General features: G+C 33.4%; 3 protein-coding genes across 3 annotated transcripts; all 3 read left to right on the top strand.

Moving 5' to 3' along the window:
• The first annotated feature begins 1,403 nt into the window (after positions 1 to 1,403).
• Positions 1,404 to 2,609, top strand: LOC114177238 (3-oxo-Delta(4,5)-steroid 5-beta-reductase-like). The gene has a single exon (XM_028062510.1). The coding sequence runs from the start codon at positions 1,453 to 1,455 to the stop codon at positions 2,581 to 2,583; it is 1,131 nt and encodes a 376-aa protein (XP_027918311.1). The 5' UTR covers positions 1,404 to 1,452; the 3' UTR covers positions 2,584 to 2,609.
• Positions 2,610 to 7,840: 5,231 nt separating this feature from the next.
• Positions 7,841 to 9,091, top strand: LOC114176598 (iridoid synthase CYC2-like). Its single transcript, XM_028061680.1, has one exon. It carries the CDS (start codon positions 7,884 to 7,886, stop codon positions 9,012 to 9,014), a length of 1,131 nt encoding a protein of 376 aa, XP_027917481.1. The 5' UTR covers positions 7,841 to 7,883; the 3' UTR covers positions 9,015 to 9,091.
• A 5,527-nt stretch (positions 9,092 to 14,618) lies between these two features.
• On the top strand, positions 14,619 to 16,115 carry LOC114175834 (iridoid synthase CYC2-like). The gene has a single exon (XM_028060651.1). The coding sequence runs from the start codon at positions 14,834 to 14,836 to the stop codon at positions 15,962 to 15,964; it is 1,131 nt and encodes a 376-aa protein (XP_027916452.1). The 5' UTR covers positions 14,619 to 14,833; the 3' UTR covers positions 15,965 to 16,115.
• Positions 16,116 to 19,982: the final 3,867 nt, after the last annotated feature.

Raw genomic sequence — 19,982 nt, 5'->3', positions numbered from 1 at the left:
ATTGTGAATACATTTATCTTGTATAATTTTGTAATAATAATAATAATTTATTATTATTTAAAATTTAATTAACTAGATTTTATTTTAAATTAATTTTAAGTAATTAAATTTTATTTTATATTAATTTTAATGACAAGAGTAAAATTATGATTTTGTTAAAACAAAATTTAGATATCACTTTAATTAAAAAAATTATTTATCATATTTTTCAATTTATTTTTAAATTTTCTCTTTTTTCTTTAATTTCTTTAATTTTATCTTTTCGTTTCTTAAAACAAACAACGATTTTCATTATATCTTCCATATATATTTATTCACGCTCTATCAAATTCAGTCAAAAACAAACAAAGGTTAATGTTTGTTCAAGAATTAATTTATATGTTGAAATAAGTTGTTCCTAAACACATTTTATAAATTAAACATGATTTTAATTGATAAAAAAACCTATTTTCATTTTTCTTATTTTTTAAAACTTTACAATCGAGCAGAAGAGTCTGAATATATATATATATATATATATATATATATATATATATATATATATATATATATATATATATATATATATAATGTCGAAATAAGTTGTTCCTAAACACTTTTTATGAGTAAAAATGATTTTAATTGATAAAAAAACTATTTTTATTTTTCTTATTTTTTAAAACTTTACAATCGACCGGAAATATATTATTATTCTATCAATTCTTCCTACGATTATTTCTAATACAAACTTATTGAATTGAATATCTTTTATTAAAGAGTGGTGATACATAGACTGATGAAAAAAAAACACTCATTTAACACTTTAAAATAATAATATTTTAATTATATTTGTATTATTTTTTAATTTAAAATTTATAGTATGTATTATTATATTATTACAGTGTGAAATGAATGCATTTTTTAGATGAGTCTCAAATAGCTTTTTTCTATATTAAAAAGCAGGTGTGACACACTTATTCAGAAAAGGTGATTTTCATAAGATGATAATTCGAAAAAAATTTGTTTGACAATTGACAAACAATTATTTTTTATAAAAAGACCTTAAAATTTTATTACTTTACTTTTATAACTTCCATAAATAAACAAAATAAAAAATTACTCTATTTGAACTTTATCAAAAAATTGTTATGCTTTCCAGAAAATCATTTCCCTTTTCATTCATCCAACATCTATCCAATTTTCAGCTACACCGACACCTTGCACAAAGTTATCTCACTATTTCGGCCAAAATCTTTCACAGTTTAATCATAATACCGCATAGACCAAGTTAACGTCAAATTTGTTCCATCTTTGTTGTTGTTATTTTGGATAAATTTAGGAATAACATTCCAAAAGAAGAAAAAAGAACATTATTCATGTTACAACCCAATCTGGTTCTTTAAATTCAAGACAACCGTTCAATACACACCACACACTCTCAGTTATTTCTTCCTGGTGTGGAGAACAGTTGTAATGGAGTCCCAAGCTTTTGTGGCCCTAGTAGCTGGTGTTACAGGAATGGCCGGGCTGAGTCTAGCCCAAGCCCTCAAGCAGCCCAATTGTCCCGGAGGCCCATGGAAAGTTTACGGCGCCGCCCGCAGGCCACCGCCCAGTTGGTTCCCTCCTTCCACCGTCGACCACTTCATCACCTTTGACGCCGTCGACTCTTCCGACACGCGCGCCAAGCTTTCCCCCATTGCGAGTGAAGTCACGCACCTGTTCTGGATTACTTTTCAGATTCGTGCAGAGGAAGAAGTCAACATTAGAATCAACAAAACCATGCTCCTCAACGTTCTCAGCGCCCTCAAATCTTGCGCCTCTTCAAAGCTCGCCCATGTGACGGTCCAAACCGGCACCAAACAATACATGGGCCCAATTTTCGATCCGGTCCATTCCACCCAACTCATCTCCCACGACCCGCCCTTTCGCGAGAACATGGCGCGGCTCCCTTATCCCAACTTCTACTACGCGCTCGAAGATCTCGTGGCATCCTACGCGCCGTCGTTGACGTACTCAATGCACCGCTCCTCTCTTATAATAGGCGCGTCGTCCAGGAGTGTTCACAACACGCTGCTCACGTTAGCAACCTACGCCGTAATTTGTCGCCACTTAGGATTGGCGTTTCGGTATCCGGGAACGAAGTACACGTGGGAGCATTTCTGTGACATGACGGACGCCGGAGTGTTGGCCCAGCAGCACGTGTGGGCTGCCGTTACCCCTGAGGCTAAAAATGAGGCATTCAATTGCACAAACGGTGACGTTTTCACGTGGAAGAGCATCTGGAAGTTGCTCTGTGAACTTTTCAATGTGGAGTTTGTGCCTTTTGACGAAACGCAAAGGTTTGATGTGGTGGAAGTGATGCGTGATAAGGGTAGCGTTTGGAAGGAGATAGCGGAGAAATACGAGCTTCACAACACCGTGTTGGAGGAAATAACCTGCTATGGAGCACTCCAAGCGGTGCTACGTTTTAAGTTTCAACATGTGTGCAGCATGAACAAGAGTAGAGAATATGGATTTTTTGGGCATGTGGATACCTTTAAGAGCATCAGATTTTGGGTGGAGAAGCTGAGAGAGATGAAAATCATACCATCATATCAACAATGAACTTCATATTTTCTGGGTTGAGTTTATGTTAGGTTGGCTTCTTTCTTAACATGATTGAGTTTATTTGTTTGCTAGCGCTTCTAATCAACCATTAATCATAAAATATGTAATGCGTTCAAAATAAAGCATGTCAGAGCCCTACACTACTATGGGGCTTTCAACAGTTGTTAAAACGAACCTCAAGAACAATTTTAGAATCGTCATAAATATAACCGTTGTTAAAAGTTTGGACAATACGACGACAATTCATCGTTAAAATATTAAAAATTACAACAGTTTAGTCCTATCGATCGTTAAATATGAAAAAACAAATTATAACAAAAATATATGATAATGGTTCTTTATAGAACTATTCTTAAAAGTGATTTTCTTTTTATTTTAATGATTATTTTTACGAAAGTCACAATTATAAATTTTTTGATATACGTATTCATTTTTCAATGAGCAATTCATTATATTATAAACAAAGGTAATGCATTTGATTTATAAAAGGACTAAAAGAAAATAATTAAATACCAAAGAAAATGGAAATTGAGTTGCAGAATAAGAGTTTGTTTTCGGTACGAGAGAATGAAGAAATAAAGGAGGTTTCATTTGAAACGTACCTGACAGTTGGTGTTGGTTTTTCATTCGAAGTAGAAAAGTCATCTTATAGAGCAAGACGTGAGCAAGAACACAAAGTGAAAAGAAAACCCCCTAATATTAGAGCAAGAACACAAAGCTGAAAATTCGTGTTAAATAATTATCTAATTTTATAAATAATAAACCTTAATCATATTTAAAAAAAAAAACTTATCTAGAATGGAACGCACAAGAGCAAAACCAATATGTTGAAGTCGCAGGGAAACAAGTGGTGACAAAGAAGCAGTGACGATACGAATGTGAGACCGTAGCAGTGGTATTAAGATAGTAACGAGTTCGGTCGGGTACGGATAGAGTATAAATTTGATCTATAAAAAAAATCATCCACTACCCATCTGTTTATTCGTCAGGTATCTATTTTAAATACTGACAAATACCTATAAATATCCACAAATATTTAAAAAACTATTTTATAATCTTTTTAAGTAAAATTTAAATAAATTACATAAAAAACATAAAATAAAATATAAATTTAATCTAATCTAATCTAATTAAACATAAATAAAATTTTAATTTTAATTTTTTGCGGATAATATATAGTGGATACCAATGTGGGTACGAATAGTATGATATTCGCACCTAACTCGTTTATTGAACCCTCTACCCGCTATTTGCAAGTAACAAATTTCTAAAAATAACAAATATTTGGAAATATTAACTATTTATTACGGATTTTATCCTCAGATATTAACGAACATAAATATTTTTGTCATTCCTAAGTTACATAAAGATTTGCAACTAATGACGACAAAAAACTCAAGCAAACGATGACTGCAGTACGTCGGGAACGACGTTGATTACGGGGTGCCAATGACGTTGACACAAGGTGCACGAACGAGCAGCATCACGCGTAGCAGTGACAACAGTACTTAACAACAACATCAATGTAGGTATTAAGGAGGGTGGAACGACGTATGATGCTAAAGATAGTGAAAATGAGATAGAAAAGTCGTGTGGGTATTCGGATAGGAAGTGAAAATGGAAATATTAAAAGTTGCTTTCAACTTTTTATCGACGGTTGTATAAAATTTATTCTGAATTACAAAAGTTTCACTCATTTCAAACGTTTCCTGTTTGTCTGTTGTTATACAACGTCGTGGAAGTCCATTTTTACACCAGTGCTAAATCACACGTACCAATCACATTATCCAGTTACAAAGTATAACATAACCTATACCTCTACGGTCTCAACACCTCTATCATTTAGTATGAAATTATATTTTGATATCTTTTAAGAGTTGTATCGCGAATATAACACTTTTTATTTGACTATTTCAATAATAAAAATATATAATAAAAAGTGTGATATTTTAATTAAATTAATATAATTATCAATTAAGTTTGTGTTTAAGTCGGTATATTAATTAAAGACATCTAAATTATATAATCATCAAAAAATATTTGTAAATTTTTCATCACCATCATCAATCTTATAATAATATTAAAAATAAATTACCAATATATTTATAAACATCAATAAAGTTCGATAAATTAGACATATTTAAATAATAAATTAAATAATTCAATTTTTTTATTAATTTTTTTTATATCAATTACATCACATGATAATTATTAAACATAGTATAACTTTCAAATCGTATAACCTATGATGCACAAATACAATACGTGTATCAGATATGACACGTATCCGATACGACGACACATTTATTTTGAAAATCATAAGAGACGATATGTGATAGATACACAATATGTGAATATTGAAAAGTGTGTACAATAATTCTTAACAATATAATAAATATATGATTGTTATTGTGTTAATCCAAATTAAAACTATATGTACTAAAAATATCAACATAAAAAATATAAATTATTGTCATCATAAAAGTATCACTATAAGAAAACTCTTAAATAATGATCAATTTTAGTAACAAAAAATATGTTAGAGACCAATTTATAAACTAATTATTTTGGTAGCCAAAACATTGGTAGCTAATGTTAATGACTAATTTAGAAACCAATTATTTTTGTAGTCAAAATCTTAGTAGCTAATGTTAATGACCAATTTAGAAATCAATTCATAATAAAAATAATTTTAATTATCAATTTAGAAACTAATTATAGTATTTTGGAACTATTTTAGTTGTTAATAATTTGTAGTTTTTAAATTGATACTTAAATTGGTCACTGTATAATGACTAATAATTTTTACGACATATGTATCGACACTCAGTTTTATTGATGTGTGTATATAATATCCTGAATGATTAAATATGTTTTTGGTCTTTAAATTTTAATGCGAAATTGAAATTAATCTTTGGTGCAAATTATGATACATTTTGATCATCAAACTTTAAACATTAATGGGTATAGTCTTTTTAATATAGTGTCATTAATTTTCTTTTAGTTCGTTAAACAATATTTTTGATTGACATTTGAGTTAAAATGTGTCAAAACGGTATAAAAAATTCAAACACTATCACAAAATGTCTTTGACACATAAACAAAATTTAATATAATTAAATAAAAAATATTATATTTTTTTACTTTAAAATTAATGACAAAAATAGATCAAAATGTAAAAAAAAATAAATTACAATTTTGTATCAAAATTTTAATTAGTAAAATTTACTCTATTCTAAATATACTCACACAAAAAAATATCTATGTTTTCTACTTTTACAATTCCATCCTCAATTCCTTCAAAGTTATGCCTAGACTTACTTCTATCGCTGAATCATTCCATAGATCAACAGGACCCAACCACAACAACAAAAAAACTGACAACTAGAATATTTATGAACAAAACTCATAAATGTTTGGTAACATGTTAGCCTATTAGCTTAACTGTAAAAAAAAACTCTACTTTTTCTACTTGGTTGTATTGAACTAAGATAATTAATTAAGTCCTTTCACTTTTTTATCAAAAATTCGATACACAACTCAACTCTTTCTGTTTGATATTTTTCACAGTATTTTGCACTTTTTTTTTTAAATATCTATATAAATTTCAGAAAATAAGTGGACTAAGACTTTTCAAAATAAAATATACGTGAAAGTGAAAACGAATATATTGTAAGAATATATAATTACTTTAGTTTGAAAATAATTTTGAAAGATATCAAATGCAAATTTTCAAAATAATTATACTAAAATAAAAAATTGTTAAAATGTTATTCTTAAATTTTTATAACTTCAATAATCATATTTGTTATTATATTTATATTTTATATTTATGTTTTTTTTTCAGCATGATATTGTAACATGTTACATATTGTTGCTTGGTCTCATAATGTATAAGAAAAGGAAAGTTAAGTTTTGAAAAAGATTTTTTTAATAAATTTGAAAAAATTATCATAAATAGAAATAAAATAAATATATTTTTTTAATTTTCAATCAAAATAAAATAATAAAGTTATATTATAGTTTATCAAAATTTATTAAAAATATTTTTCGTTAAACTATCATTTTCCCATACGAGAAATATGCACATAAAATTTGCTTTGACAAGCTTGTGCTTAAACATATAAACGCTACAGTGAGTTTGTCAGTGAAAATTTCATGTGGTATATATCGGACACTGTTTATGCCACCAATTATTTTAAGACACGATTTAACTTTATCGTTTTTGTGTATTTGTCTCATTTTCCACAATATTACATTTTTTAAAAAGGCTATACATATTGATTTCATAATTTTATAGAATTTTTAAAATAAATTATATGCTGAAGTGGAAATGAACATGTCTAAGAGAATATTTAATTATTTTAGTTTGGAAGTAATTTTGAGAGAAATCCAATAAATAAAATAAATATCTTGAAATATTTTTCATAAGAAGTTTTTACTGTCATCAAATATTGCATAATGAAATTTAAAAAAAAAAATATAGGTCGAGATGAAAATGAATATGTTGAATCATATTCTTAAGAAGTAAACTTTAAAATAGATGGTCTAATAGTGAGTGAAACAATAGACCCAATAAATAATCATCATTACAAAGATGAAAATGAATATGTTGAATCATATTGTCAAGAAGAGACAATTCTTATTGTTTGACTAAAATTACAAATAGGGTGTGTAAAAGATAGGAAAAAAAAATATATATACACATATCACATATTTAAGAGAAAAGGAATATTGATTTTAAAGTAAAGAAAAAGAAAATGATTTTAGAAAATGTTTTGTTATTCCTTCTACTTGCTCCACATTGGTACGAAAAATAGTAAACGTATAACCCTAAAAATATTATTTATATAAACTTTATAACCTAAGCATTATATATATTAGATAGGTTTACCATCCTCGGTCTATAATAATTGCAATCCATGAATAAGCCCCCTCCAATCCAAGGAAAACAAGATGTTGTAGGGTTTATCCAACAAACTCTTTTAACTTTCCACATCATCCTTCACTCACTTGTTACATGTTGTGGAAATTCTTACACATTTTTTAAAATAAAGTAACTTTAATTTGTTTATCATCACTTAAAAAAAATATTTTTTTATTTTATAGTTGATTCTTCTCACATTATTTTATATTTAAAAATAAAAATATAATAGGATTGATATTGGAAGGATGGCCACAAGAATGGGATTTGCCACTCACCACCCATTTTCGATAAATTCGATAATAATTCAACAAAAGTGATCCAATACGCAGCCACATTCTCGGTTTCTTCCTGGTGTGGAAAACACACTGTGATGGAACACCAAGCTTTTGTAGCACTAGTAGCTGGCGTCACAGGGATGGCTGGGCTGAGCCTAGCCCAAGCCCTGAAGGAGCCCAACTGTCCCGGAGGCCCATGGAAAGTTTACGGCGCCGCTCGCAGGCCACCGCCAAGTTGGTTCCCTCCTTCCACCGTCGACCACTTTATCACCTTTGACGCCGTCGACTCTTCCGACACGCACGCCAAGCTTTCCCCCTTTGCGAGTGAAGTCACCCACCTATTCTGGATCAGCTTGCAGGTTCGTGCAGATGAAGAAGACAACGTGAGAATCAACAAAACCATGCTACTCAACGTTCTCACCGCCCTCAAATCCTGCACGCATTCAAAGCTCGCCCATGTAACGGTCCAAACCGGAACGCAACACTACATGGGCCCAATTCACGATCCAGTCCTCTCCACCAAACTCATCTCCCACGACCCACCATTTCACGAGAGCATGGCGAGGCTCCCTTACCCCAACTTCTACTACGCGCTCGAGGATCTCGTTGAATCTTACGCGCCATCGTTCACCTACTCAGTGCACCGCTCTTCTATCATAGTAGGCGCGTCCTCCAGGAGTATATACAACTCGCTGCTCACGCTAGCAACCTACGCCGTAATTTGTCGCCATGTAGGATTGGCGTTTCGGTACCCGGGAACGAAGTACACGTGGGAGCATTTCTGTGACATGACCGACGCCGGAGTGTTGGCCCAGCAGCACGTGTGGGCTGCGGTTACCCCTGAAACTAGAAATGAGGCATTCAATTGCACAAACGGCGACGTTTTTACGTGGAAGAGCATCTGGAAGTTGCTCTGTGAACTTTTCGATGTGGAATTTGTACCGTTTGATGAAACGCAAACGTTTGATGTGGTGGAGCTGATGCGTGATAAGGGTAGCATTTGGAAAGAGATAGTGGAGAAATACGAGCTTCACAACACCATATTGGAGGAAATAACATGCTATGACGCCCTCCAAGCAGTGCTACGTTTTAAGTTTCAACATGTGTCTAGCATGAACAAGAGTAGAGAATATGGATTTTTTGGGCATGTTGATACCTTCAAGAGTATCAGATTTTGGGTGGAGAAACTGAGAGAGATGAAGATCATACCATCGTATCAACACTGAACTTCATATTTTCTCTGCTTTGTCATGTGCTAATAGCATGGTTAAATAAAGGCTATACATATATCACTGATTATAAATGTGACACTAGCTAAAAATAATTAATACGTATTGAATTTTAGAAAATATATAGTTAATTGTGATATTAAATGAAATCTGATTTAAAATTCAGTAATACAAGTTTATTTTATTTAAACAATTAAAATGTAATAATTTCATCACAAGAGATTTTCTCTTTTGTTGCAAAATTTAGGAACATATTTTCCAAACGTTTCAAACATTCACATTTAAAGCTTTCATAAAAAGACTATGTCAAATAGTTTTGTCTGTTTGTTACTAGAGACTTGAAAATTTCAAAATTCTTATTTTGGATTAGAAAGTTATTGTCTACAAATTTAAAAAAATATTATTGTTATTATAAAATCTGTGATATGATTTATATTATTTTAATTAATGTGTTTAAAAATTTTAACTTTCAATGTAAAAATGATAAAATTAATGTACATTAATTATTTCTTAACCAATATCCTTAGCATTCTCCTCTCAAATTTGATAAATGTAACTATAATTATTATGAATATCTTCATTTTAAACTAGTCTATAGTTTTAAAGGTGTAAAACAAATTAAACGATAAAATCTTTTTATTATATAAAAAATAATTATTAATATATTGATAAATATGAACCAAATCTAGCGAATTCAATAAATTAAAATAATTAATTAAATAATTTAAAATTTTCTAATGTTATCTTAGACCTTATATCAATTATATCATGTAGGAATAATATATTATTAAAATTGACACAAGTTTAATAAAGTGGATAAGTACGATAAAAATATATTAAAATAATATAAAGTTAATATATATATATATATATATATATATATATATATATAAAATTCTTGTTATATATATTTATCAGCACTCAAATATATAGTGATGGGTGTATTTATATTCTAAAAAGATAATAATATTTTGACTATTAAACTTTAATAATTTATTTTTATAATATGAAGTGTTATTTTTTAAGTGATTTTAAAATATTAAAAATAAAAAATAAAAAATAACTTAAAAAATAATACCTAAAACTATAAAAAAATTATAAATATTTAGTAGTGAACAAGTAATTTTCCGTTCTAAATGTATAACTACACAGCAAAATATATGTTTTCTACCTTTACAATTCCGTCCTTCATAAATGTCTATACCTAGACCGACTGATCATCATTGACAAATTATTTTTTAACAAATTTTAATAAAATTAAATTTTTAACGCATACAAAATTTTTTCTTTTAAGTCACATCAAATATTTTATTTATTTATTAAGATGTTATCACATTTATATTATTAAAAATTTATTTAAAAACAACTTTTCTTCTTAAAATCAAAACAGAGGGCCCACATCATCATGTATGATTGGATTCAAGAAGAAGGTAAGTTTGTTTGTTGAATGCAACGAGACCGTAAAAGCATGTATGTTGTTTCTTCGGATGTAATGGTCGTTTTGGACATTTTAAAACTTATAACAACTCAAAATTTTTATTATAAACATATCATAGTGCTTGATTTTCAGGTGGTCCCTACAGCATTAATAATTTCATTTCATAGTGCTTTATTATAAGGTGGTCCCTACAGCATTAATAATTATGTGTGGACGATTCACATCACGATTATTAAAAACAAAATTGAGTTTTTATAAAATAAATTTTATAATAAAAATTTTATTTATATTTTAGCCTTTTATTAATTAAATATTAATATGTTATTTTATTAAATCATCTCTTACTTTCTAAATTACTCATATCTTTCATCCTCAGGTCATTGATCTTAATTAGGTATAATTATACAAAATAGATTTTGTACAAAAAATTAATAGTTGTTTTTCAAACACATTTTATTCTCTTTATGTTCTAAAAGATATCTCAAAATATCACTAGTGTGGGATTTGACCGCGGTTATTTTGACCTTTTGGCTCCGATTTTACACCCAAGATATATACTGACGAGATAAAAAAGATCTATTTATGCCTCGGTTATGAATCGAGGCATATGCAAGGGTTACTGCCTCGGTTCTGGAGGAAACCAAGGCCTAATGGGTATCACGAATTTAAAAAAAAAAAACTTTCTGACCCACCGTCTCTAAAGTTAGGGTTTCCTCTCACTGACTCCGACGTCGCACACCACTTCGGCAGTCTCAGCACCATCCTCGCCGCTTCAATTCAAGACGCCAAGGACTGCATCGCGCAGATCGAGTACGTCTTCTGCTCCCAGCTCTATCCTCAACTTAAATCCGACGCGGCATCGAAACGGCACTGCACCGCCCAGCTCCAACGCGAGGTCAACGAGAACATGGCATTGCACAAGAACCTCGTGGAGTTGGTGCAGTCCAAGGTGTCCACTCTGAGAAACGCCAAAGAGAAACGAAACACTACGTTTTCGAAATTGGAGGACTGCGAGAGGGAGAAGGTGAAGTTGCTCGCAAGAATCAAGGAGTTGGATGAGAAACTGAGGAGGAAGACGCGAGAAGTTGAAGAGGAAGGGGCACGAAAAACTTGGTTCTGCAACGAGACTTCCGTTCGAAAATGGAAGAGAGAAAAAAATGTTGCTACTAACGCGAAGAAGACGAACAATGGCGCGATTTCTTTTTAACCCTAAGAAGACTTATTGCCTCGGTTGATTTTAAACCGAGGCATAAACATCTATATGCCTCGGTTACATTTCACCCGAGGCATATTCCACTCAAATATGTCTCGGTTATAGGAGACCCGAGGCATAAACATCTATCTGCCTTGGTTAGATTTGACTCGAGGCATAAAAGTCTGCCACCTGTTTAAAAATATCAAAGCAGCACGAAAAATACAAATTTTGGGGGGGTTTATGCCTCGGTTCTATGTTCAACCGAGGCATAAAAGTTCGAAAAAATTACAAAAGTGCCACCGCGTCTTCATATACCTCGTTTGCACATGAACCGGTGCATATTGGGCGATGTAAAAAGATTATTCTGCACTAGTGTATACATAAGTACTTCATAACATAACTTAGGGACTTAGCACGATATTTTCAAAAAATAAAAAAATAAAACTACAATTCATCATCTCTATAATGTTTTCAGAATTCTTTTTTTTCATTTTCTTAATTTTAGAATTCTATAATAAAACTACTATCTTCTTCAACTACTATTTATACTCCCGTTTATATATAATATATTATCATTGAAAAAAAGAAGGAAGAAAACAAAGGACACACCAAATACAATGATAAGTTAATTTTAATAAGAATAACTTCAATCTAAATCATTGTATCTTTTATGAAGGATATACAAATAAATATTTAATATATATAAGATTTCACAAAAAAAAAATGTCAATGATTAAAAGTATGACTACTATAACATAACATATTTAGACTTTTGCTTCCGGAAAACTAGTGTATTGAATAAATTTATCAAACTTAGCACCTATCATGCTTGTTACCAGAATCCTCCATTGATGTTCCATCACTCAAGACCAATATTTCCAAACCAAGTCATGACACCCACTAGTTCCCTAAAGATGATCATCTTTCATATTACAACATCTGTCATATGGAGTCTGCTCTGACTCACACCACCTAGATATCACACTCTATGTGAATGAGATACTAATTGAGTCAAAATAGTCTTACTTTCGAAATCTCCTTTTAATACACTTTGACATATAAAGAATAGTATTTTTCCTTGAAATAACTACTAGGACTTAAACTTCGCATTATCAAACCAAACAAAATTTACAAACTTCTATATTTAAAAACAAACATATCAATTATATTCAAACAAGCACACTAATATGCACACTAAGATCGTATATATAATTCGAACAGGAGTTAGTTCATCAAAACATATTAATTTAGTTCACAAAATCATGCATATATCACATAGAACTTCACTTACATCTTATCTACTAAACTATCAAACTTTATATATACAACAATCAACCCATAACTCAACCCTCTCATTACCATTCCGGTCATGCTTTGACACATTCATCAATGAAAACAAAAAACAATATTTTCTTCTCTTTTTTATAGTTTAAACATTCTAATAGTAGTTTTTCCTTTAACTAATCAATATCAAATAAGTTCAGATATCACAGAAAAATTCATATGCATCGAACTAAAAACTCAACCTTTACGGAGAAATAGATTCAACCATAACTCACCCTCTCAATACCATTTCTTGATCCACAATACTTTACCATATGATTCAATATACGCAATCAAGTTTCGCTTCTTCATCCAACATTTTCATAAATGACCAAAGCGATTTATTTCTATTGAATCAGACTTCTAAAAAAAATAGTTTTTACTCATCTCCATTTCATCACTCATAAACACAATTCAATATCTTCTCAAAATTCAAATAAAATATTTACTATAATTTTAATTCATGCATGCAATTGTAATTAAATAAGATTATAAATAATTGATTATCTTTCCTTCCCTAATAGCTAAACACTTCAATTAGACCTTCTGTAGCTGCAAAGGACTCGCAACAACCCAATTGCTTCTCCAACCCAGGCTTCTATCAATCGACTTACACATAAAAACCCTTATAGTCTTCAGATTTTTCGCAACACAAAAGTTCCACCAGTCACCCATCATCCATTTTATGCTCAACAATCACCCACTCCTCAGACCCACAAACCCATCCAACTTTCGATGCCACTGTTCATCCAAGTGAAGGATTTTGAGAAGGATGGTGTCATCGGAGAAGAAGAACATTTTAAAATGATAAAAGGGAGAATAATATTTTGATTACTAAATTTTGATAATTTTTTCTTATATTTTAAAAATGACATTTTTTAACTGATTTTAGAATATAAATAAATGAAAAAAAAAGTAACAACCTAAAAAATATCATCTAATGTTATAAAAGAAAAATATCATCTAATATTATAAAAGAAAGTTATCAAAATTTAGTTGTCAAAAACTTATTTTTTTAATAAAAGAGAAGGAATAGGTTGTGTGAGTAGCTGCGGTCTTATTGTGTGCGAGGAAGAGAATGAGAACACCCTTCCATTTGGCAACTTTCTCCTTCCCTCCATTAATTTTATTTTATAATAAATTTTAAAACTTTTATTTCACATGTTCTAGATGTAATTGAGTAGATTGGGGTAAGGGCAGTGGGAAAGTGGTTGAGGTGTGGGGTAGGAGTATGGGTAGAAAGATAAGATAGTGTTTATCCAACAAACTCTTTTAACTTTGGACATCAATCCTTCACTCATTATATATTGAAGAAAGTTTTTTATAACACTTATTTTTTTAAATAAAAATAATTTTAATTTTCAAAAACTTTGTAATTAGTCACTTTTATCAGAGTTATAACATGTTTACAATCTTATTTTCTGTACAATTCTCGCAGGACTGCTGTTATTAATTTTTAGTAAACAATTTGGTTTAACTTCTCAAGATTTTATAATTAAAAACCTTAGAGAAAGAGGGTATACCACCACGACATCATTGTCCTTCATCAAACATCTGCCCAACTTCAGTCAACACATTGCGCGAACATCTATTGCAGGAAGCTATGCAATTGTTCTGCAACTCTTTTATAATTTAATCATAATTTATAAGACTTAGATAAAAGAGCCACGCTTTTTTTTTTAATCAATGAACAATGCTGAAAGACCATGTGCCTAAGAAAAAAAAAAATACTAATTTACATACATGGTATCAAACATCACCGTATTGCTACCCAATCCAGTTCTTTAAATTGAACAGGCAACAGTTCCAACACACAACCACACCCTCAGTTATTTCTTCCTGGTGTGGAGAACAGCTGCAATGGAACCCCAAGCTTTTGTGGCATTAGTAGCTGGTGTCACAGGGATGGCCGGGCTGAGTCTAGCCCAAGCCCTCAAGCAGCCCAATTGTCCCGGAGGCCCATGGAAAGTTTACGGCGCTGCCCGCAGGCCCCCGCCCAGTTGGTTCCCTCCTTCCACCGTCGACCACTTCATCACCTTTGACGCTGTCGACTCTTCCGACACGCACGCCAAGCTTTCCCCCTTTGCGAGTGAAGTCACGCACCTATTCTGGACCAGCTTGCAGATTCGTGCAGATGAAGAAGACAACGTGAGAATCAACGAAACCATGCTCCTCAACGTTCTCACCGCCCTCAAATCTTGCGCCTCTTCAAAGCTGGCTCATGTGACGGTCCAAACCGGCACCAAACACTACATGGGCCCAATTTTCGATCCAGTCCTCTCCACCAAACTCATCTCCCACGACCCACCCTTTCACGAGAGCATGGCGAGGCTCCCTTACCCCAACTTTTACTACGCGCTCGAGGATCTCGCTGCATCTTACGCGCCATCGTTCACCTACTCAGTGCACCGCTCCTCTATCATAGTAGGCGCGTCTTCCAGGAGTATATACAACTCGCTACTCACGCTAGCAACCTACGCCGTAATTTGTCGCCACGTAGGATTGGCGTTTCTCTACCCGGGAACGAAGTACACGTGGGAGCATTTCTGTGACATGACCGACGCCGGAGTGTTGGCGCAGCAGCACGTGTGGGCTGCGGTTACCCCTGAAGCTAGAAATGAGGCATTCAATTGCACAAACGGCGACGTTTTTACTTGGAAGAGCATCTGGAAGTTGCTCTGTGAAGTTTTCGATGTGGAGTTTGTGCCGTTTGATGAAACGCAAACGTTTGATGTGGTGGAGCTGATGCGTGATAAGGGTAGCGTTTGGAAGGAGATAGTGGAGAAATACGAACTTCACAACACCATATTGGAGGAAATAACATGCTATGAGGCCCTCCAAGCAGTGCTACGTTTTAAGTTTCAACATGTGTCTAGCATGAACAAGAGTAGAGAATATGGATTCTTTGGGCATGTTGATACCTTCAAGAGTATCAGATTTTGGGTGGAGAAGCTCCGAGAGATGAAGCTCATTCCCTCATATCAACAATGAACTAATGTTTTCTGGGTTGAGTTTGTTTGGTTGGTTTCTTTCTTAATGTGATTTTTAATCGCTGTGACATGGGTGCGTTTTATTTGTCCAGTTTCACCGTATCCCTTCCTACTGAAAAAACCTAATACAAATCCAAAAAGTTCTTTGACAACCACTAAAGGAGGAAAATGATTTTAATAAAAATTAACTTTTGTACTTGTTCTCATTCGAATTCTCCCGACAGCTAGGGTCAAATTAGTATCCTTCATTCTGGAGTCTGAAATTTTGTTTTCTAAAAGATTCTTCAAAAGATAGAAGAAAAAATAAGTATTTAAAGTATTTTTGTTGGGTATTGGGCTCCCTTCCTATGTGGAGAAAAGGCCCAAAATTTGAAAAGCCCATGTCTCACTTAAACCTAGTGGAGAGGAGGCTATAAAATAAAGAGAGAGGCAGAACAATAGAGTCAGAATACACTGAAAGCCCTAACACACATAGAGGGAGAGGTAGAGGGAAAATTCTGTTCACGTTTTTCATAGAGCTGTCGCAGTAAATTCGGCGCTGCGGATTCGTTCACCGTTGGATCGGGCTGAAATTTTTACAGCAGATTCGGAACTCATTGCTCTTCATTCTGACCGGTCGGATCTTTGATACGAGGTCTGAGTTGGGAGATATTAATTTCGCACTGCAGCAGTGATTTGTAGAGGTTTTACTCTCTTGTTCTTCTCTATTTGAAAGCTTTGTTGCTTTGTTATTTGGTTGGGTGTTGACACTAATTTGTGCTATTGATTAAGACTCTTTTGTACTCTTGTTGATCATAGTGAAGCTATTTATTTGGTCTGGACGACTCGTGGTTTTTACCCTTGATTTGAGGGATTTTCCACGTTAAAAATCTTGGTGCCTTTATTTGTGCTTTTGTTGATTTATTATTGCTGCTCTTTGATTATTGCTCCTCATAGATTCTTGCAAGTTAGGGGAAATTATATCCGCTGCATTCTCTGGCATATTGTTTATTGTTGTTTTCCCCATCAGAGTGGTATCAGAACTCTTGGTTGGGCTATATTTACTTGCTTGAATGATGGAGGCAAATGCAAAGATGGTTGCTTTGAATGGTACAAATTATCATTTGTGGAAGGGCAAGATGAAATATTTATTATTTGTCAAGAAATTGCATCTTCCGGTCTTTGCTACACAGAAGCCAGATTCTATGTCTGAAGAAGAATGGGACTTTGAGCACCAACAGGTATGTGGTTTTATTCGGCAATATGTTGAAGATAATGTTTATAATCATATTGCTAATGAGACACATGCCAGAGCTTTGTGGGAGAAGATTGAGTCTTTGTATGCTTCTAAGTCGGGTAATAATAAATTGTATTTGTTAAATTGCTTGATGAATTTGAGGTACAGGGAGAATTCTTCTATTTCTGATCACTTAAATGAGTTTCAAGGGCTCCTAGATCAATTGTCAGGAATGGGCATAAAGTTTGATGACGAAGTTATGGGATTATGGTTGCTTAATACTCTACCAGAGTCTTGGGAGGTATTTCGGGTTTCAATTACAAACTCTGCCTCGAATTGTGTTGTTTCTTTTCAGATGGCAAAGAGCGGTGCTCTTAATGAAGAGATGAGAAGGAAGGCACATGGTTCTTCATCTCAGTCTGAGATGCTTGTTACAGAAGCTAGGGGGAGAAGTCAGAAAAAGGAACATAAAGGTGGTAGAGAGAAGAGTAGGAGCAAGTCCAAGTCAAGATACAAGAATTTAGAGTGCCATTTTTGTCATAAAACTGGGCACATTCAGAAATACTGTTTTAAGTGGAAAAAGGAGAACAAAGACAAGAAGGGAAAACAAAGAGAGAATGATCATGATGATGATGATCGTGTCACTACTGCTACAGATGGTGATCTTGTTCTTCTTCGTGACTTTGAGTCCGTTAATCTTGTATTTGATGAGAGCATGTGGATTATTGATAGTGGTGCTACACTGCATGTTACACCTAGGAAGGAGTTCTTCACATCTTACACTTCTGGTGATTTTGGAGTGTTGAAGATGGGTAATGATGGTGAGTCTAAAGTGATTGGTGTTGGTGATGTTTGCCTGCAAACCAACATGGGAGTGCAGTTGTTGCTTAAAGGAGTCAAACATGCTTCGGATGTCCGTTTTAATTTAATCTCTGTGCAGTTGCTTGATGATTGTGGTTATGACAGTCACTTTGGTTCTAGTAAATGGAAGCTCACTAAAGGTAACTTGGTTATGGCCAGAGGGGAGAAACAATCTAAATTATACTGGACTAAAGCTTTGGTTGCTAAAGACAGTGTGAATGCTATGTATATGGAGGCATCTTTGTGGCACCGGAGGCTTGGTCATATAAGTGAGAAAGGGCTTAACTGCTTAGCTAAAAAGGATGTGCTTGTGGGATTGAGAAATGCAGAATTGGAGAAATGTTCTCATTGCATGGCTGGTAAACAAACCAGAGTATCTTTTAAGAAGCATCCACCCTCAAGGAAGTCAGAATTGCTTGAATTGGTGCATTCTGACGTTTGTGGCCCATTAAAGGTAAAGTCATTTAGTGGTGCACTTTACTTTGTTACTTTTATTGATGATTGTTCCAGGAAGCTATGGGTCTATGCTCTTCAGCGGAAAGGTCAAGTACTTGAAAAGTTCAAGGAATTTCATACTATGGTTGAGAGGCAATCAGGCAAGAAGCTGAAATGCATCCGTAGTGATAATGGTGGTGAGTACCGTGGACCTTTTGATGTTTATTGCAGGCAGCATGGTATTAGACACGAGAAGACTCCTCCTAAAACTCCTCAGTTGAATGGTCTAGCGGAAAGGATGAACAGGACCTTGGTTGAAAGGGTTACATGTATGCTTTCAGAAGCAAAGTTGCCTAAGCACTTTTGGGGAGAGGCATTGCTTGCAGCTGTGCATGTTATTAATCTCAGTCTCGCAGTTGCTTTGAATACTGAGGTGCCAGACAAAATTTGGTTTGGTAAGAATGTTAGATATGATCATTTGCGTGTCTTTGGTTGCAGGGCATTTGTTCATGTTCCTAAGGATGAAAGATCCAAGTTAGATAAAAAGAAAGGCAATGTATCTTTATTGGCTATGGTGAGGATGAATTTGGCTACAGGTTTTATGATCCTGTTGAGAAGAAGCTTGTTAGAAGCCGTGATGTACAATTCATGGAAGACCAGACCATTGAAGACATTGATAAGGTGGAGAAGACCACACCCGAGAAAGACAGTAATCTCACTGATGGTAATCCGATGAGGTTGCCCGCTCACAATTTGGATAATGTTGAAACGGAAGCTCAAGACAATGAGCAACATGGTGATGTTGATGATCAACAGTTTGGAAGTGGAGTAGAGGTTCCAATTGATGATGCTCAAGAGGAACATGATGATGATGACGATCTTGGTGATATACCTGAATCACCTCAAGTCCAACTCAGGAGGTCTAATAGATAGAAACAACCTTCTACAAGGTATTCTTGTGATGAGTACATAACCTTGACTGACGGTGGAGAACCTGAGTGTTTTGAAGAGGCTTTGGATAGTGAAGAGAAGAAACAGTGGCTGAATGCAATGCAAGATGAGATGAAATCTTTGCATGATAATCACACTTACGACTTGGTGAAATTGCCTAAGGGCAAAAGGGCATTGGAAACTAGGTGGATTTTCAGGGTGAAACAAGATTCAAATTCTACGCTTCCAAGGTACAAGGCCAGATTAGTGGTAAAAGGTTTCAGACAGAAAAAGGGTGTTGATTTCAATGAGATTTTCTCACCTGTGGTGAAAATGTCATCCATCAGAACTGTGCTAAGTTTAGCTGCTACTCTTGATTTGGAGGTTGAGCAGATGGATGTGAAGACAGCTTTCCTTCATGGTAATTTGGAGGAAGAGATATACATGAAGCAACCTGATGGTTTTCTTGTTAAAGGCAAGGAAGATTATGTGTGTAGATTAAGGAAGAGTCTATACGGTTTGAAGCAGGCTCCAAGGCAGTGGTATAAGAAGTTTGAGTCTTTTATGTGTGAGCAGG

This window comes from Vigna unguiculata, chromosome 3 (genome assembly GCF_004118075.2).
Source record: "Vigna unguiculata cultivar IT97K-499-35 chromosome 3, ASM411807v1, whole genome shotgun sequence".
Taxonomy (NCBI): domain Eukaryota; kingdom Viridiplantae; phylum Streptophyta; class Magnoliopsida; order Fabales; family Fabaceae; genus Vigna; species Vigna unguiculata.
The sequence above is the reverse complement of the archived record's forward strand: the minus strand, read 5'-3'. Positions and strand labels throughout refer to the sequence as shown.